Source organism: Chiroxiphia lanceolata, chromosome 2 (assembly GCF_009829145.1).
Source record: "Chiroxiphia lanceolata isolate bChiLan1 chromosome 2, bChiLan1.pri, whole genome shotgun sequence".
Lineage (NCBI taxonomy): Eukaryota > Metazoa > Chordata > Aves > Passeriformes > Pipridae > Chiroxiphia > Chiroxiphia lanceolata.
Window position 1 is genome coordinate 82050210 of NC_045638.1, and position 21794 is coordinate 82072003.

General features: G+C 36.0%; 1 protein-coding gene across 6 annotated transcripts in view; it reads right to left on the bottom strand.

Annotated features, from left to right (window-relative positions):
- Positions 1–4347: 4347 nt before the first annotated feature.
- Positions 4348–21794, bottom strand: part of DEUP1 (deuterosome assembly protein 1) — a 42114-nt gene continuing 24667 nt past the window's right edge. For 5 of the 6 annotated variants that reach the window (XM_032680932.1, XM_032680933.1, XM_032680930.1 and 2 more), the window contains 5 exons: positions 21105–21302; positions 20051–20137; positions 17321–17520; positions 10805–11108; positions 4348–4825 (listed from right to left, as the gene is read on the bottom strand). In XM_032680932.1, coding sequence (XP_032536823.1) covers positions 4655–4825; positions 10805–11108; positions 17321–17520; positions 20051–20137; positions 21105–21302 — 960 coding nt within the window. In that variant the 3' untranslated portion in view covers positions 4348–4654. Of the gene's footprint in view, positions 4826–10804; positions 11109–13490; positions 13646–17320; positions 17521–20050; positions 20138–21104; positions 21303–21794 lie in introns of those variants that run through there. The other variant, XR_004355671.1, reaches the window with a different exon arrangement.

A 21794-nucleotide genomic window follows, 5' to 3' on the forward strand; every position in this document is an offset into this window, starting at 1 on the left:
AGGCCAACAAAGTTGGTGAAAGGCCTTGAGGAAAGCCATATGAGGAGTGGCTGAGGTCACTTGGTCTGCTCAGCCTGAAGAAGAGGAGACTGAGGGGAGACCTCATTGCAGTCTACAACTTCCTTGTGAGGAGAAGAGGAGGGGCAGGCACTGATCTCTTCTCTGTGGTGACCTGTGACACGACCCAAGGGAATGGCCTGAAGTTGTGTCAGGGTAGGTTTAGATATTAGAAAAAGGTTCTTCACCCAGAAGGTGGTTGGGCACTGGAACAGGCTCCCCAGGGCAGTGGTCACAGCCTGACAGAGCTCAAGAAACATTTGGATGATACTTTCAGGCACATGGTGTGATTCTTGGAGTGTACTGCACAGGGCCGGGAGTTGGACTTCGATGATTCCTATGGGTCCTTTCCAACTCAGGATATTCTATGATTCTTACCAGGAGAACTTTCTTACCAGAGCAGGTGGTTCCAGTTCACATACCATGCACCAGCAAAGCAAAGCCCTGCCATCCATGCCCCAGCTGAGCATCTTCATAATCACTACAGATGGATTTCTTAGTTGATGTTGTCTTCTGCACAATACCTTTATTTGGTGAAGCTTCAACCAAAAAAATTCTTGCTATGGTGCTTACATGGGATGCTGAGGACCAGGACTTCATTAGGATTTCTTGCTCCATGTGTAATTTTACAAGGGTTAATATCAAGTAAATTCTTCATCTGTTGCAGGAAATTTGGTGACAATGGTTCAGGACTGTTCTTTGCATGCAAACATGTTCTCATAAAGTAACTGGGCATTTTTTCTTGATAAATGTGTTTTGAAGTCCCTGGTAGTTTGGTTAAGAGTAGATTAGAAGAACAAACTGATCAGTCTGTTGATTTAGGAAGGGACACCACAGTGCAGCATATCAGTGTCTAGCGGCACTGCTCAACCCACTAGCAGAAATTTATATGCACTACGTTAAATTACAGCCTATTTATGGATTTGAGGGTGTCCGTGTGATTAAATAGAAACTCCAACACAGTGAACTTTGAGATCTGATCCATACAGTGAGGAAAAAACAACACACAGTTCCCACATTGGTTTGGCCAATTGCGACAAACTCTGCTCTGAACAATCCTTATCCTAGCATTGTCTCAGCAGATTGCTGTGTCTGAGAAAAAAAACCAAAACACTTCCCTAGCACAAGGCAGTTAGTGTAAAATTTAGTGCATAGCTATTCTGAATGGAATGTGCTTATGAATGCTATAATTGGTTCTCAGGTTGTAAAGCCAGACAAGAATGTAATCCCATGATACAGGCTAAGGACCTTCTGCCAGTGCCCTCTGTCTTCTCCCAGCTGTTGAGTCTCTGGGAGACCCAGGAGCAGAAAGCAGCAGGACTGAATGGAGTTCAGTGCATACCTGAGCTGGCTATGTAATCCAAGCTTTGATGACTGGCATGATACACCACAGCTGTAAAGTCACCTGAGGCTCACCTCATTAGGCAGTCTTTGTTGATGATTTCCATCTCATTCTCACTGCTGGTGTTAGTCTAGCTTTGAATTATTAATTGCTGGTGGGCTTGATTCTAGGCACTGTTGTACCACTGTTAAATCAGGAATTATAAGCCATTTCAGTACAATAAAACCAGAACAGTGAGACTGGGGGGGTCAGGCACTTTCTGTAGAATGTCTGATCACAGCAGAGATTTATTAGCCTTTTGACTGGGTAAGCTAAAGTCATTGTTTAAGTCTACCCATTGGAAAAGCAAGAAAGCTGTGCCTGTGCTCATTCTTGTGTTCATTTGGCATTTGTGTTTTGCTGCTGCAGTTTGTATTCCTCTCTGCGTGGCTCAGAGTACGCACCATCTGACACACTCCCATTCTTACACTCCTAAATTTCCCATAGATAAAAGAGTAAGACATGGAATAAAATGCATTAAATACCCAACTTTCATGTGAGGCCCTTTTAAATGATTCTGTTCAGTTACTGTCATTTCAGGCCTCTCAGAGTAAGTTTTGGGGAGTGAATTGGACAGCAATGCTCTGGCAGCTCTTATGCCACTGACTATTTCAAAATTACATCTTGATGAAACATGTTGGCAATTGCGTGCACATGACCTCGGTTTTTCCTTCAGCAAAAGCTGGTGGCAGCCTGAACCATTGTTCTTTGTATTTAAAACAAGTCTTTCAACTGGGAGCCAAAAAAATGCTTTTCAGTAAAGCTTTGAAAAATCATCAAAGTCCAGCAGCTTACAAAAATTTTCCATTGCCTGGCTATTCACAAAGTAGAATAGAAATTGTCTATATGTTTTGGGCAATCCATAGCTCCTGAACATTGTGCCTTGTCCTGTCAAATGAACTTAATGATTAATAATTTTTTTTTTTTTTCATTTTTATTGGTGCTTTCAGGCATTTATAGCCTTGGACCCTTCTGATTATTCCTTTTTATGACAATATACATACATGCCCAACCCCCGTTTATAAGGTGTATAATTTCTCAGTCTTTATTATTTTTGCTGTCCATCATTCTTTAAGAAGTTTTTTTTGCCATGATAATATCAGGAACATGTCTCTTCCTTCAGAAACCTCTCATCAGCTCAGTCAAGCTTCTACCTTTTAATACAACTAAGGTATTCAAACCAGTGGTGTGGCTCCAACCATACTGTGGCAGCAAAGGGCTCATTTAAATTGGGGATTGTCAGATGAGCAACTTATGCTGTTTGGCTGGGGAAGAGAAGGGTGACCTTTCTGGTAGGTAGGTGTTAAAAAAATGGCACTTTGATCCATACTGTCTGAGCACATTTGTGGCATAATATACTCTGAGCAGGCAATAACAATAAGAAGTAGGCTGTTAAGCTACAGGTATTTTGCAGTTTTCAGTGCTTTTTACAGGGACTTTATTATATGGCGTTGCACAAAAAGCAGGCTGAAATTATCTCTATTGTTTCATTAGCCAAAATTAGTAGCTTGGCCAGACCTTAAAAAGCTTTAGAAAAAAAAATCTTATTCATTTTTTGATAATTTCATTCACTCACTCTGTATCATCACACAGACCTTGAGAGGTCTGTGAGATACCTTGAGAGGTATCCTCATGCCTGGACTGGACTCAGACACATACAGTTCTTCAAAGACATGGAGCATACTGTTGTCTTGTGTGTTTAAATGGCTAACTGGTTAATTTATTTCTCTTGAACTTCTGAAAGACAATATTTTACTGTCTTTTTGCTTCTACAGATCTTGCCTGGCTTAAAATTGAGCTTCATTTTCAGAGGCTCCTGAATTTCTTCACTAGTTCTTTTACAACTCCCAGATGCATCTCCCTTTAAGTTGAGGATGCATACATATTTAGTTTGTTCAGATGTCCTTCCGTCATCTTTTTATTCAGTCCTTGTTCCTCCAGCTGAGTCTAGTAATTTTCCTGAATTTTCCTGTAAAAGGTTCTTTGATGTCCTCATCTTCATTACTCATTTTACTGCAAGCTGAGCCAAACTGGTATTTAAAATCTTGGTATTTTGTGTAAGTGTGATGTAGTGTATTTTGTCTTAATGGAAATATCGCATCGAAAAAGAATTTACATTTTAGCCATGGTCTTGAATATTAATGAGGCTTCTTTTACTCACAAACTGGAGCAGTTTGACAGCCTGGTATTATTTTTATCCAGATTTTCCCAGGAAGTTGGCAACAGTATATGCTAGAAAGCAGTTCTTCAGTATCTCATTCACTAAAATTGGTGGTTCATCAACAGTGTCTGTAATTTCTGTTTCGCTTGCACAGCAATAGAATTCAGTATGAATTGCAAATAAAAGGAATCTCAACATTTTGCATTTTTTCAGCACATGGAGTTGAATTAGCTCTGCTCAGTTATATAACTCTTCCTATGTTGTAGATAAGTGTAAAGAATTTAAGCCCTTACCTAAGACAGATCACAAGTTGTCTGAAGTTAAAGTTTTTTTGTCCTGTTCCAATGTAGTTAAACAAGGAGCCAAAACATCAATACCAAAGAGATACTTTTGAATACAGGATTTAAAAATTTTAAGATGTTAATGTAAAGATCAGGCTCTGCCCCAGATGAAATCTATAGGTCTGGTAAAAGGGGCAGTAGGGGTGTCTTTAAAATATATACTTTATCTATTTATGTTCCCTTCATGGACAGACATGGCTTAGAGTGTAAGAAAGAAAGAGGTCGAACTTCTCATTTCCAGAGTCCCAAGGGCTACTTCCACAGCCAAGAATAACCAGAGCATAGATAAGCTCTTTATTCCAGGAGCTGTAACATGGCTAAAGGCCCTTATTAGTCTTCTCTACAATCTAGAGAATTTCTCTTGGCTGATTCCAATTTCAAGGGAATAATTCCACTTATTAGCCCTCTGTACACTACAGAATTTTAATATCTTACTTATTTTACAGAGCTGCAACAGGGTCTCTGCTGCACACAATTTGACTGTGCAAAACCAGCCTGTATATTTTAGAATATGTTTAGAGTTTATTTCGTAATACAGTCAAGTTACAATGTACTTAAATCCATAAGATAATGATGATCTTATTGAAAACATGGTACTAAAAATAAATGCTATTGGCAATGTGCCTAAAGACATTAAGCAACTAGTTGCAGATTTTAGTTTTGAGAAACTCATGTGTCATTACTTGGTTTTCTTTTCTTAATTGTGTGACTGACTTAAGTATGTCTGCTTTGCTGTATCCTGGCATGTTTTTTTAGAATATTTTCAGAATATCTTTGCAGCTCTTCAAGGTGCAAATTTAAACGTTCTTCAAACTCTCTTGCATGTTTATCTTCCTCTTGAAGGAACTTTTCTGTTGTTGCAAGGAAGGACATCTCATGGGGAGACTGAGCAAGGAATAGAAAATCATGGTTAGTAAAAGCCAGCAAGTACTACAACATGTTTTCATTATCAAATTCTAGATGTGAAAAACATCTTGACCTATAGCAGCTAGTAACACTATAACACTTTATACCTCACCAAGAAAACATGAAATCGGGCATAAATTTTTAAAGGCATCCATGTGCCTAAATGACATCAAGTGAACATGATGTTTGATTATCTCTGATATTCACAGCATTAGAATGTAGATTTAGGATTAAAAATTTAAATATTCCATTAGACAGAATTGTGCTGCTGCAGAACTTCTGAATTCTTTGGATCAGCTACAGGTTATGTTGGTTATTTGTATAATGTAGACCAATGCAGAGGACAATAACCTTTTTTGGAATTACAAAATATAATTAGTGTTGGATACTGCTGATTGCCTCCTGGAATTTTAGCTCTGCTTCTGTGATGTGATGCTTTCTGAGGAAAGGAAGAAAACCTATGCTCATTTCAGTACTATTAACTCCAAGCCCTGACATTCTGGAGAATGCACTGAATTTTATTCGCTGCAAGTAATTCAGCTGAAAAATCTTCTTTCCATTTAATGAGCATTTAGTAGCCTTAGACATAAACCATACCAAAAATCAGCCTTAAAATGGTTGTCATGGGATGCGGAGTTGTATGAAGCAAAGGACATTGAGTGAGTCTTTGCTGGAACAAGTTCTAAATTTTTAAGCAGCAATTTTTGTTAATTCTTTTGCTACTACTTAAGATGCATTCATTGGAATGTCTTTATCAAAAGAAATATGAAATAGTTTTTCTTTACCTAAAGATACTATGCTTGTTTAAATTCATTCAATGCTTATTTGTATAGATAAATACAATTTTATGACATGAATTTTTAATATTTGACTAAGAAGAAAACTTAGTGTAGTAGCTGTAATATTAAATGAAAGATTATTTTCTATCTTTATATGGTCATACATTGAGAAAAATAATTGGCATTTTTAATTTTAATTAAACCATATCTTAATAGTTTTAGTTACTGATTGAGTTATTAGTCTGGAATTTTGGGTTTTGCTTTTTCTAGAATTTAGGAGAGTTAATATCTCAGCACATCAAATAAGAATGCAACTATTCAAATGTTCTGTGCTAAAGGCCAATTTTATTACACTTGTAAGCTTTTACTCTAGGCTCCATTGTGTCAAAGTGAGATAGTCTGTATTTCCACAGCAACTAGAGACAAATTTGGGTTTTGTTTTCAATTTTGTTGAAAACTACCCTTTAGCAGCTTGTAAGTCCAAAAGATGCTAGGTAGAGAAATGCTTTAAAGCACCATTCTATTCAAACTCTTTGCAGGAGACTATGAGATGAAATTTAGAGATTTCCTATAGGAAACCCCTTTTCTTTTTGAAGTACAGCAAGTGATAGCTGGAAATGAATTCTGAATTTAATACCATCCTTCTAGAATGAGACAGGCTTCCTGATGTATAGGCCTCCTTAAATGAAATTCACAGATAAAGCAGAATCTTCCTTTTCTCAGTCCCTCCAAATTAGTGTTTTACAAGGATGGGGGAGAAAAATTTGCCCTGTACGAGTAAGAAACTCAAAGGTATTGGATCACTGTGTGCCACAACAGTCCTCTATCAATCCATGCACTAGCAGGAATAAGAAAGAATGTCAGTCTTCTAAAGTTTAAGAAACTGGAGGGACATCACCTGTCTTCTGGTTTTCTTTATAAACCCATGCATGATTTCCCACCCATAAATTATCAGTGTTTTCACATGAAGAGTTTTTTCTGAGATTCTGAATGCCATGGCCATATGCACATATATTCCTTCATGAGGATCACAAATACATCTCCTTTCAATGTTAGGACTCACTGATAGAGTTGGCAGTACTATTTTAAATTATTTGAAGAAGGCTTTTGTATTATGAAGAAGACATTAGATTTGGAGGCTTTACTTAAAGAATCACCATGTGTTTTGCTTACTGAATACCAGCTCTGAAATCACTGATTCAATACTGAGCAAATACTTGCAGTGAGAAGCATGAGAAACTGGGAAAATATAAATTTAATAGGTGTCATCACCTAGAGAAAAAAAGTCATGTCGGACTTTTCCATATGGACAGCAGATTTACACAGGTGCTAATCTTTGGAAACACTGCATCAAGTTACAAGAGATCCTTAGAGATTAATTATAACAATGCTTACAGTTACTGACTTGTCATTGGAAACAGATTGGCCTCATGATCAAGCTACCTTCCTAAACTGCTTCCTTTGCTTCAACTGGTATTTACTTTGATGTGTTTCTTCTTGAAAAACAGTGTAAACTCCAAATGAGACATTTCTGAATTCCCTCACAGTTGAGAAAAGAATGTTTATCACTTAGAATAAGCAGGTCTTGGCTCCCCACTGAGGGTCAGACATCACAGACTATGATTTTAGATGGGTCCCTAATGCACTGTTTTTCATGCACTTTGAGAGAAGGTTTTATCTAAACAGGTCTAAAAGGCAACATTCCTTGTTAGCAACTACGCTTTACTTTCCAAGCCTCTAGTCTGTTCTTTCATTACGTTCTTTATTGTCTTTATTTTTGGCATCTGAAGAAGAAAAACCATAAAGAAGCTGCTTTAATCCATGTCTCAGATGAGATTCATGCTCCCTAGTTTTGAATTTCTTTTCCTCAGATATCGTTTCTTTTATGTTTTTGGTTTCCTAACAGGATCTGGATAGAAATGGGTTCATTGTAAGCTTTCCATCTAACTTGTTTGGGTAATTAGGCAACAAGGATTCTACTTTTTCATTTTCCACACTGCAGCTGATCTCATATTTCTTTGGTGTGTACCAGTAATGAGAACCACCTTTTTGCCTCATTATTTTCTGGAAATGAAGAAGTGCACCTGATAGAGATGCATATTTCTACACATGAAATATGTCTTCTCTTTAAATAAGAACTACTCAAAGTGGTTATGCATTAACTCTGAATTCCTAGGGAGAAGCCCTTCGGGAAGGGATGTTCTCTCTCAAAAACTGCCTAATTAATTTGCCTAGAGTTAATCTCTCCTTTGCCCCATGAGTTGTCCCAGCATTCTTGGATGCACCTTCAGCAGGGCAGCAAGAAAGTTTTAACACTTGGGATATTTTAGCATTTAGTGTTCAAATCATGAATGGTCAAACCCCAGTGTTTTGGGAGTAATTTCCTCTAACCCTACACTGCAATACATCTTAAGCAGCAGGTACAGATGTCCGTCTTAAACATGCTTCTGCTCATATATGAAAATCAACGTTGAGATGGTTAGGAAATTGCTGAGTGACATAGGAAGACTTTTAGAGGGCCTAAGTACCTAATCAGCTAGGTAAAAATAATACCTAAGAGTGAGAGGCATGGATGACAGCATGCCTCATGGTAGGATCACAACTGTCAAAATGATTCCTAATAATGTCCAGTGGTAGAATTTCGACAACTTTCCATTGCAATCTATTTATTAAGCAAGTTCCCATAATAATGCTAGAAAGTTTCCTAATGCCTAATTTAAATTTTCATTGCTCCAGCTCAAGTCTTTCTTTTATTTCCAAGCCTTGAAAGCAAGAAAAAACATCTGTCCAGCATCTGAAAAGAAACATGAGAAGGTATTTGTGACTAAAAGATGAGGCAATCATTTTCTGAAATTGTTCATTTCAGAAAGAGAGCACAGCCCTAAGTGCTGTTCAGAGAAAAAGTATTTCCCTAGATTTGGAAAGCCCTGAAACAAGAATTTTTGGGGTTATTTCCAGTGACTCCCAGCTGAGCTTCCTAGTTTATTCTAAGGCAAGAATTACTCTACACATGTAACCTCTAAGTAAGTATGTGAAAGGGCAGAGGTTCCAGTGGAACATTTACTAATCTTTGTCTGAAGACTCTCGACCAGGAGGAGAGATGTAAGTCTTTGTCTAAAGCCCAAGACACTGTTTTTTCTCTTCCCTCAATACCGCAAGAGTAATTTTGGTATGTATCAGGACATCACCTGGAAATCTGATGTTTTCAATTTGTGCTACAAATATTCTTCAGAAAAATAGTGCCTTATAACATTTTCAGAAGTTTTGAATATACTGGAGATTTCACTTGGGTCCTGTCCCTGTGTCCTTTTCCCCACAAGTCCAGAAAACTCTGTCAAAGAACTCTGGTTTGCAATATACTGTATCTTTTTTTCCCTCTTTCTCCTTGATGCAACAGCTTTCCATTTGAACACAGAACTCTAGAGTAACATTCTGTTGAATGATTTCAGCACTAAAGCTGTGGTATCCAATGTCAGCCTGAATGATGATTTTATTTCAGTGGTCTGAACCTGTACTTGCTTCAGTGCCACTGATTTAGACTTAGTCTCTGTACAGGAAATATCCCTTGCTTAATAGTTTTGTTATGTACTTTGCCCACACACCAACTGGGAAGTGTTTTCCCTATAACCTAGTCAATTGTCTTAGCATTGACCCTGTCCTGAGTGCCAGCTGGGAAACAGTTTCACTGCAAAAGTGTCTCAGAATGGACATTTTTCCCAGGCTGACTGGAAACAGAAGCTTAGGGGTCTCATGTCTCTGAAACTTCTGACAGAAAAGAACTGGTGTTTGGCAGACTCTTCTGAAAAAGTCCAAACAACTCTTTTCATGATTAGAACTTTAAAGAGGAAAACCCTCAAGGCATGAGAAACCAAAAGCCATTTACTTAAAATTCCTGTGAAAAATAAGAATATAAAACTGGAAGTGCGGTCAAACACCCAGGACTACGTGGTTTTCACTGTTCTCAGGCTAGTGGGACACAAATGATGGGCCCACAGTCAGTGAAGGGCTGCACTGCAATCCCTGCTTCCTAGGCAGGTGATTATTATGATGTTTCCTATAAACAGTGAGATTCCAGAATGTGGAAATAGTCTTCCAGCAGCCATGTCTCTGATAGGAAAGGATGTGTGTTTGCTTCCAAAGTGGACAGCAGAACTGGGATACACAACAGACTGCTTGAAGATGACTGTTGGTGTCATGATGCCTCTTCGCTCCTACTTCAGGTGACAAGTGGCAAGAAAATTGCCTGTAAGTTCCCCCTAGTAAATGCTGAAGTCTTCCCTCTTCTACAAGTTCAGCCACAGCCCTGCAGCTGAGGATCTCCTGGTTACAAAGATCCATGTATCACAGCTGGACAGAAGGATGTTGACAGTTCATTCCTTACCTTGTTAGTTCCAATATTTAATGATGGTAGAGTTCTGTGATTTGAGGTCAGGAAAATAAGTGCTAAGTTTTCAAGTGCAAAAAAATAGTGGCCTGTAGTGGAGGCCTAAGGAAGAATAGCAGATACTAAAGAAGAGGATAAAACTCAAATTTAAAGAGAGATCTAAAGCCAAAGAATTACAGAAAGTTTTTTTTAAGTTGTCCTAGGCAAAGTGTAATTTGTGCCACTTGTCATGGAGATTGACCATTTCCAGCCTATGAAGACTAAAAGAATGAATGCTGTGCTATTTCTCTTTCATTTTAAGAAAAATAAGGATTACAGCAGTTATAATTTCTGTTCCTTTTCAGATAAAATAGCTAACATAGAAAATAGTTGCTGTGATTCCTCTGATTTCATCCATCAATCAGATGCTGTAGAAACTTGACTTGTCTAACAGCACTTAAAAGCAGTAACTTTGCAGGTATTATGGAAATACACTTAGAACAGAGTGCTCTTACACAGGTAATATGATGCAAAGTGCCCCAATATAGAAGCCAATAAGCTAAAATTTAGAAATCTTTCTCACAGTCACACAATGGCAGGTAATTATCACCATCCTTATTAGAACAGAGGTATGGCACAGTAGGGGATGTTTAATCTCCAGAAAAACTACATTTCTGTTAGGGTAAGATATTTCCATTTTTGCTGGGCTGGCACTGTATAAATAATAACAAGAGTGATCTAATTTTTGGCTCCTCCAAGGCTGCACTTGGTCCACAGATGGATTTTTGAGAATGTATGTGTTAAACAGTTACTTACTGATAATTTGATTTCTTCTGATAATTTCATTTCTTCTCCACTGTAAGCAGGGCTCAGTAAACTGCCTGTTCTGCCCATTTTAGGATATGGCCCACCAAAGCCCAAAGGATACCCCACTAGTGGTGATGGAGATTTATAAACTATTTTCTTTTCATGACCTCTGTGAAGTGGATGAGAAGATAAAGACCCAGTGATATTGCCTTGGCCATATAAAGCAGGACTACGGTTTCTGTGGTATCCACTGGCAGTAAGCTTATCAGTCTGTTGACATTCCATTTCCCCTGCATCTTTATTTTGGAATGATCTAAAAGAAAAAAAAAATCAAAGCACGAAAACCAGTTAAAACTATTAAGCTATCACAGCAAAGCCAAAGGTTTTTGTTTTCTCTGTTTACACAGTTTTGGTTATTTAGCTGTTCAAACTGCTTCATGCATGAAGTTGTGGGCATTACCAAGTTGCAGGAATTTAGCAACTTTCAACCTAAGTTACCATAAATGCCAGGGTGTGCATTCTCTCTCTGCTTCAGCTGTGACTTAAATCACCCTAATTTAAACCCTTGCATTGGAGCATAAATTGAGGAACCTTGCCTTTGCTGGTATAACTGTGTCAGGACAAGAGCTAAAATACAAACTCACTTCAGGTATTGAAGATGCCAATACTCCTTAAGTGTTTGTTACCCATCCTTTGCTAAAGGTTATAATTTCTTTAGCTTTTCAGTAGAACAAACTATGGAAGCACTCCTCAGCCATGTCCTAGCTTACAGTATGATAGGAACTACAGTGAATTTAGCCAACAAATAGAGGAAATGAAATATGAAAGTGTGAAATGAGAGACAAAAACTGTTATCAGTGGTTGGATAATTAGTAAATTTTGATCTAATGTCACCTTCAACAACTAGCTAGAATTTAGAATAAATAAATAAAAAATATTACAGGAATATTTGATCCTGCATTTTTACTGCAATGCTAATTTTGCCACTAATTTAATGACAACACTTTAGAGATTAATATAAAAAAATTAAATATTTTTAAAATAAACTTTCTAAAAAATTGTACAAGAACATGCTTTTGTAGCTATAAGTGAAATCTTCAAGCTTAAGAAAGAGTTTTTAAGTATTTTATGATGTTCTGTAACTCTCGTATCCCACTTAGAATGATCAGAATGATCAGAATTGATGTATTATATGAGGTATATATATGTATTCATATGTGTATATATATGATGTATACATTTGTATTCATTTGCAGTTCTGTAAAGCAAAAATTATTACAAATAACAGCAACTTAGAAAAAAAAGACAGCTATTTTCTTCCCATTCAAAATATTTTCTTTCCTGATAGTTAACTAAACAATTCTGATACAGAATTGATCAAAGAAGAATTTTGAGTCTAGCTTGGTCAAATGTCTGCTGAATTGCACTAATTATCAATGGCATAATTACTTTTATTATAAATCAAAACATGCAAAAAATTTATTTCAGGTATTATAAATTTCTGTCACAATATTTCTGACTGAGGTAAAAATTTCCATTGTACTGAGGCCTGAGCTTATGATGAAATTTTAATCTTGGGAGGTAACCACTAAAAGACGATAGCTGCTTGAGCGGATCCTATCATTGCAAATATCCTAAAACACTTCAGTAATTTGAAATGCGGCTATAAAAACTTTTAAAGAGCACATTCTCTGCCACTAAAATATAATTATTATAAATATTCAAAAGTATGCAGTGCTGTATACTTTTTTTTTCTTTTTAAATAAAAACAAGAACTTGCCAAGTGCAGGGAAAAGACTGTTTTCTGCAGAAAGATCACAACATCATTTTCTAATCTTAATTTAAATTATTTGGTGTTGGGAGAGGGTGGCTGTGCAGCCTTAATGGACCTGCTCATATATAAGCCCTTTGCTGGTTTTGGCTGGGGTAGAGTTAATTTTCTTCACAGTAGCTGGTATGGGGCTGTGTTTTGGATTTGTGCTGAAAACAGTGTTTTCATTACTGCTGAGCAGTGCTCTCACAGAGTCAAGGCCTTTTCTGCTCCTTGCTCCACCCCACCAGCAGGGAGTCTGGGGAGTGCAGAAGGAGTTGGGAAGGGACTCAGCCGGGACAGCTGACCACAGAGATATTCCAGACCATATGGTGTCATGATCAGCAATAAAAAGCTGGGAGAAGGTTGGCTAGGCATCAGTTGGTGGGTAGTGAGCAGTGGCACCATGCATCACTTGTTTTGTATGTTCTGATTCTTGTATCATTATTATTATTATTATTTTATTATTGTTATTTTCTCCTCCTTTTCTGTCCTATTAAACTGTATTTCAACACACAAATTTTACTTTATTTTATCCCAGTTCTTTCCCTGGCGGTGGGGGAGTGAGCGACTGTGTGGTGTTTACCTGCCCACCAGGTTAAACCCGGACAGCCCTGAAGGATGAAACTGAGTATTCAACAAATGGACTGTGTAGAACAACTCAGGGAACTAATGAAGAACATATTTTTTCTCTGATTATAAAAGAAGCAGTGATTAAGATACTCTGAATGCTATGAGAAACCAAAATTATAAGCACAAAGCTATATTAATTATATTACTATAATTTTGTTATTACTATAATAATAATATTAAACATTCTAACATAAAACTCTCTGAGACTATTCACCACATCTTCCAGTTTTCTAAATCACCTAAAATGTTTACCTTTATGGAGGCAGAGTTTTCTCCTTTCCTTCACGTTCTCTTTACATAAACACACTATACTCTTTGGGCACAGGAAAATACCTTTCTGCTTTTTTTTCCCTCCCTATTTTAAAGTACATTCCACATATTGTTTGGATGAAGGGCACAGTGAAAACCTGCCACAATTGAAGATAAATGGCATGAATAATAAAATCACAGATTTTTTTTTTTCATCTTGTGTTCTGACCTTTTTGGAGGTAATTTTCTCTCTAAACTTATATACATATGAAATCTGTATGATCCGTGTTCTTTTTTTCCCTTCAGAACTGCCTCTCTATGTATTTAATAACAATTATTACTGCTGTCTTATAGCTTACTTCATTAAGACCAAAATTTTCAGACTTGAGTGCCTGCAGTTATGGTAGCTCGTAGAACAGATACTGCTCCCTTGCACCCCTCCCTTCCCTATCCCAAAAATAAAGGACTGATTTTTTAAATGAACTCCACTTCCTACTGTAATCCACGCTGGGGCTGCTTGGTATTTTTGAAAATCATGACACCTACCCTGAGGTACTTTGATATGGATACTATGCCTTTACTCTGGACAGTGTTTACAGCTGGGGTTTAAATTTCTATCAGTTCAGTGCAAAATAATATCTAAGACCAGAGATCTACTACACAGATGTACAAGTAGGCAAATATCTGCAAATTTTTAAAAAACTGTCCACTTGTTAAGACTAGCAATGCAAATACACTATAACTGCAGTTGAGTAATTCATGTTTTCAGTGGGATTACTTCATAGGGTATTTAACTGCACATACTGCACAAAAATAATATCACTGTTGACATGGTGACATATGGGACAAGAAGCGAAAGAATTATGTCCTGACAAAGGGAATTTATATAAACAGGCATCATCTTTCCAGACTCATATATAAAATCAACCTGGTCCCTATGCAGTCAATGACTTCAAAACAAATTCCTTGCACAGCCTGTGCTGGTTGACATAACTAGTCTTGAGAAAGAAAACAACAGATCTTTAATGACCAGAATGTCTTCAAGAATTTGTGTTGATGCTTCTACCTTGCAAGTCTAACTGCTAGCTACATTTTAAAAATGGATAAAAAGTATTTTCATGAAGAGATTGTTTTCACTGCTTCCACTTTATCTACTGCAAGAACTGATACAGTGGTGAGTGTGGCTAAGAGTGTGTGACCTCCAAAGGGTGGTGAAAACCTCCTTAGCACAGATACTCCACTGTCAACACACATCATTCAAGCAATCCCCAGCTACTTTAGCAGCCATTCAGTTCTTTACCCTTCACTTTTGCCATATGATTAAAGTGCACTCTGGCTCGACCCATTATGTATTTTGTCCATATTTTTATGGTAAATAGGTAGCTTTTCATTTGGGAACTCACATCCATGTTTTAATTTTGGAAGAAACAAACTAAACACATCAGCTTCATCAGAGAAAGTCCTCTTCAACCATGACAAAATATAAATCAACTCTATGTGGCCAAGGTCTAAATAAAGGATTGAAATCTTGAGGTTGAGGAAAGCTTATGTAAATGCCAATTAGAAGTAATGCAATTATCATATAAGAGAACAGTATTTAATTGAGGTGGTTACAGGTAGAATGTGGGCACAGTCCTTTTTTAGCTATTCCTGCATATCTTACTTTGTAATGTTTAGAAATTCACTGTACACCAAAAGAAAGAAGAAATCATATTGCTTTTTAAATTGCCAACATAACTTCCTGGAACTTACTATGTTTTCTTTAGAGGTCTCGTTTCTAAGTCATCGTGGTGCCCATACCCAGGATTCCAGTACTGATCGAGACATATGACTGAAAAATACTGTAGAATATATATATATATATATATATATCCCTCCCTTGCACAAACACCATGTTTTCTATTTTTTTACTATGTAAAAAAAGTTTTTGTGCCCTTTCTCCAGTGCCATAATTACCATGGAAACAGAACTGCAAATTAAACCAGAAATAACAGGGTTTATGCTCACAATAAAATAAACATACCCCAGATTTTAACTCAACCAACATCAATTCCCTGGTTTATCTGCATATATTTGATGATTGAAAATTTAATTTTAGTTTTCTGGGAAAATCTTGAGGTAGTCCCCTGTCTGGGAACTGAGAACTGATAGTATAGAGAGGGCCCAATCTTAAAAAGACTGGCTGGCTGATGTGCATATACAGTACATATGAAATTTGCACATTTTTTGAAATCTGTGTATGTATTTATTTAGCTAGAGAGTTTTTAATTTAGGAATTCAAATGTGTGGTTTAGATCCTGAAAACTAGGCTCAATATATCTGTTTCATCATATCAATTATAATTTATATTGTGTTCTGTAGTGTGGCTAAGATTTCTGCTATGGGAAAGGTTAACTCTCCCAGTTTTGGTTCAACATCGGTCTGCAATGGCTATGAAATCAAAATCTTACAAATTACGTGCATAGTTCTATTGTCTCATACATGTACATTCTCATAAATGAAATTTCACAGTCCCTTATGTACAATTCTAAATTCTGAGAAAATGGGAAAAATTCTGTTTTTTCTCACTTGAGAAGAGTGGAAGCACGAGCAAAAATTGCACTGACCAATTTTGGTGAAGTTAGGAGACCTACAGATGCAGAATAATCTGTATCTTGGTTTGTAAATATTTGTTTCTGCAAAACCTTCAACATAATTTGAAACTTCATAGGAAAACAGCCATAACTGCCACTTCTGTTTATGTATATATATATATGCACATTATGTATATGCATATATACACATACATATAATATATCTATTTATTTATATAAACATGAATACTATGTCCAACACTAAACAACCTTCTTGAAAAGGAACTTCTAGGCAAAAATATATTGTGATGGCACTCTATTTTGCAGAAAGAAGATCATTTTATATTTTGCCAAAAACTATATGTAGGAGTTTGAAATCTTAAAATGTACAATTTTGGCTCCAACTATTTCAACTTTGCTTCACAGAACTATTTTATATTAGTGCTGTCATGTAAGGTCTTCATTACAAGCGATCAAAACATTTAGCTTCCTATTAATTTTTACTTTCCTGTACTGTGAAATATTGCTTAGCAGGGACTTTGTTTTCTTTTTTTTTTCCTGCAATGCCATGAAGGTAATTCAGTGCCTCACTGAATACAGGGAAATAAGAAGAAAGTCATCACCACAATGTTTTCTATGAGTCTGAGTATTCTTAAGTCTCATTATTTTTCCCTAACAAGGAGTTTATTGTAGTAATGACTTACTCAGGGCATCTGAAATTATGTTTCTTTTAAAAATCAGGTCACCCCAGAACACCAAAACCAGACAAGGCATTAAAATACATTTAATGAAACTTCCAACAAATTAAACTGGAGGGACACAAACCTTTTCAGCAGGGGTTGTAGTTCAAACTGCTTATTAAGATAACCTCCCATGGAGCAGTGTACCTCTCATGTTGTTTTTTTTATCCTTTCCTTGTCTTGTTTTTTTTTTTTTGGCAGTAAAAATACAGTCTGTCCTGTTTTGCAAAACCTGGAACTTGGGATAACTTGAGCAGCACATGAAAAGTTTTTAAAGTTGTTTCATGTGCTAAATACTAAAATAGGGATAAAACATTTCTGAACTTCATTTTTTGCCAAATTCCATCAACCACCCAGAAAAATGTAGGAACTGCTTACAAATATACTAACTAGGTCTGATATTTATGTTGGTGGGAGTTCTGAACGAACAGAAACAGAAAAAACTTAGCAATTTTACCCAGACAGATGCTTCCAAAACACTTACAGGAAGTTTGATATATGTGTACAATCTAATTATTACCTCTCTTCCTTTTCTTGCATCTTTGAATGGGTTTGGTAGCTGTGTTCTGTTTCTCCATATGTATCTGTGCAACCCAGTATTGATATTTCTCTGTCATTTTGTAGTTTAGCAACACTATTTTCTAGTCTTAAATTCTCATGTTTCATTTTGTGAACAGAAGCTGTGAAATTTCCATGTTCTTTGTTACATAAATCTATATTCTGTGAAAAGAGATAAAACCATCATTACGCAGTTATTTTTTCCACAATAAATGGGTGTATTTTTAACAAGCAAACACAAAACAATGTTCCATGCTAAAGAAAGACCTAGATACCATATATAATCATCCAGCATTTAGAGCAAACCAAGATAATTGCCTCCAGAAAAAAAAAATCACTGTAGATAAATGAAAATGAAAGAAAAACAGCCTCTATAACACAATAAAACAAATTAAAATTTCTCAATAAACATACATTCAGAATATTATTGTTGTAAATTCATCGCTTGCTTTGCAAAACTGATGACATAAAAGCAACCATAACAGCTATAGCTGCAGACTGTATTGCTCCCTCCAGTAACAATTCCTCCAAAAATAACAAGAAAAATTATAGAAGTTCATTACTATCCTAGATAGAGGGTATGTGCACAGGCACAATTTAATACCTGTGTTGAGATAGTCACCTTCAGTTTCAGAGGCAGTAAAGTAAAGCCACATTAGCATGGACCATTTTGTCAGTTACTAAACCCTGCTTCTCACTGGGTCAGCCCATGTGGCATACAAGTCAAAATACTCAAAGTGCAAGCCACATGTGCGCTGTGACCAGGGGCTAGAGCCCATCCACTAGGATACCAAGAAGGGACAATGGAGATTAGCTCTGGAAGTTGTCTAGCCAGGACACTCTGCTCTTTTCTTCTCCCATCACTTATTCCATGAAGCCTATACTGCACACCTATTTTGGAACTATCTCTCTGCAGAGTACTGCATTGGATTGGGTAATCTATTTGCCAAAACAGTATACTGTCATCAACAAGAAATTCTCAAAATGTTTATCAGATTGCACACAAAACACTAAACCCCCTTGCTTTTATTAAGTTGTTCTTTCATATATTTCTAGATTTACCTTATTCCTTTGGAACCTGGTAACTCATGAGTATTACAGGTTTGGTTCTCAGTATACTGCTAGCACAGCTGTGCTCCTGCACCTGAAACCTTGTCTATTCCTTCCACTAACTGGTTTGATGCCACCTCTTCCTGTGAACCTTGCCTTGCTTAGCTATTTTTAAGGGAAACTTATGAGCCAAGCTGGAATAGAAATGCTAGAAAGTATAAGAAAAATTAATATTTTTTGTAACGATGGGGGAGCAGGGCCTCAGCTATGTCTTGCAAGTGGGACGAGTGGCAGAACAGAGGAAGAACTAACTCATCCTAACAGTAATAGATCTAGAATCAGCAGTTAAGTTACAATGGCATGTAGCCCCAAAACTGAGCTGGCATAGCTATGTTTCTTTTGAAATCTAAACCCTGAAAGTAACCCTGTCTGATGATGCATTACACCATACTGACTTAGGTTGACACAAGTCTGAGAGGTCTATGTAGTGCTCCACCATACAGCACAAATGCATCCATAAAAATCTCCCCAGTTCCTGGAATCTGAATATCAAATATTTCACAATCTGAATATCAAATTTTTCACAGTCTTTATTGTTTAGATCCTCACAATACTTTAGTAAAGCAGGAAAGAATTATTAAGTCCACAAATCCACTGAAATGTATATTGACCTTGGTATATGTAGTAACTGGATTTTACTGCTAAAATTTAAAAACCATGTGAGGCATCCAAGGACTCTTGTCAGACAGCTCTTCTCAATCTTCAAGGAGAGTATCACAGTAGAGAAGAGCTAGACATGCATGCAGACATCCATCTTTGTTTCCACAATAATATATAATATATAAATACACATATATCCATAGTAGAGTATATGTATATATAGGTAAGAAATCACCGAAAGATTTATATGCTATGTTAAGGGTGTGGATATACGTGACATTCTTTCATGCATTTGTCAGATAGAGTAAGACAATTAACAGGCTACAAATCCCCCAAAAATGTATTTACCTCAGTACTTACAAACAACATTCCAGTGTTTGGGTTTTTTTAATGATTGATAGATTAACTGCAGATGTTCTGTAAGCAGGGGGCGTTTTGAAGTTTTTGTGGTAGGCAGCAGGTATCTTTATAAACTAAAGTTCTACATAACCTTATGGCACACTTTTTATTAATTAAATTTTAAACATCTCCTGTTTGGAGAGAAACAAATACTAAACTCTGAAAATAAGGTGGGTGGAGTAAAATGTGTCAGTTTTCTACACTGTTAGGTAAATAACATATGAACAAAGGTGTAAAATACTAAAAGGGACATATTTTTGTGTCTGTGAGGATGACTGTCTAAACTTAAACAAGTGACATCACTTACAAAAAAATAGGCTCCCAGAAACTGTTTAGTGTCTAGACAGTTACTGAAAAATTTAGCTTATTGTTTAATACAATTAAGGTAGAAATTACTCCTAGCTATAACCATCTTCATGCTGTGCATGAACACCACTTTGTTCTGATTATGTTGCACACCTTATTTTTATTTATTTACTTTATGCAAGCCAAAAATCTCTAAATCTGCCATGGTCTCAATCTACATTTACAGTAAGTATAGATAACTGTTCTCCATACTTCTTCATATATTAAAAAAAATTACCATGCAACTTTCATGCTCCTGGTTTTCCACCATCTCTTTTAGATGTGTGTTTTCAGATTTGATAACTTGGTATTGGAATTCCAATAACTAGGAAAAGATTAAATTCTTAGTTAAATACAAGAATATTACTGTTAACTCGAATAACACTGAGTATAGATATTTCAGTTTAATTTATTTAATTAAGTACGAACAATACTTACTATAATATTTTTAAATACAGCAACAATAAAGCAGAAAGAAGCATTAAGCCATCTATAGAAGATTTACAAATGTCTCTGATTTTATTTACCTTTTTGAAAGAAGTAAAGACTTATGAAAAAAAGGAGGTTCACATGCATTTATGAGATACAAAGAGGACAGATTTTACAGGTCACAGAAACTGAATGAAATCCTAGTCATGATGCCTAGAAACAACATCTACTCTTTTAGTGATATGATCAGGAATGCGACTTGGTAAAGAGTACCACACACTAGTGGACATCTCTAATTTTCCCCAAACACTAACTTCCCAATTGTCAAAAGTAAACTATTACATTAATCACAATTTTCAACATGTAGTGACCCTCTCAGAAAACCCACAGTCAACCATAAACCACTTAGTTTACAAACTAAATAATGAAGATAACATTTGTTTTTAAAACTGTAATTTGCCATTAAAACACTGTTATCTTAAGAGTTTCCAGCTCTAAAATTACAAGAATTTTCTATGCAGAAAGAGCTTTATATAACACTAAAAATTAGAAACTTTCTAGATAATCAAATAAACAGTTCTAGTGATAAAGCACATATAATAACCACAACTTGGAAGTTTTCAAGATCTTTTGCATGTTGAAATCTAGTAAGAAAAAATTGCAATTTGGATGTACAGTTGACATTTATTAGTGCTTTTGTGTTCCAGTGTCAATTTGGCTGCTTTAGTAATACTACACAGATATTACAGCGCTACTGATGAAAACTACATGAGAAATGTAATGTCTTTTTTTCACCGATAATGAATGTCATTATCAATAGTGTGGAGTAAAATGATGTAAGATGGTTTTGCCTGCTTGCATACCTGTTGTTTTGCTAACAATTTATCTTTTGTCTCTAACTCCATTTTTAACTGTCTTTCCAGAAGAGTAGCTTTCTCCATGATAGTTGCTATAGTGATCTCCTTCTGATGAAGCTCCTCTGTCAGGTCAGAGATTTCTGTCTTCATTCTTTCCTGCTCAGAGCAATGGGACTGTTCCTCTTGATAAATGTGGTTTCTTATCTGTAGCAAATACATTTCAAAAAGAAAAAATGTTGTGCAGTAAATATCATTGCATCACTTGCTACTTATCAGTGACTTTTTTTGCTGTTGCTTCCAAGACACCAACTCTTCTAACTGATTCAGAGATTTTGAGATTGTAAAATAAAATGTCTTCATGAGTCAGTGCACAGAGCTTTATTTATTTTTACATCTTTTTTCAACACTTCTCTTGTGAGAATTTGCATATTTAGTATTAGCAATGAACAAAATATAACATATTTCAATTAACGTTTTAAAAGAAAGTAATGAAAATAAAATATTGAAATTTATGGTAAATATCCAAGAAAATATCCATTCAATAAGCTTAAGTATGACTTATTTAAGTTGCTCCTAAGTTAGTTTAATATAAGTTTAATGAAACCTAAATTAACTCAGGAGCAATATAAATAAATTGATCTAGAGACCCTTTAATAAGAAACTATGTTAGAAATAAGGAGTATATATGGTAAATCA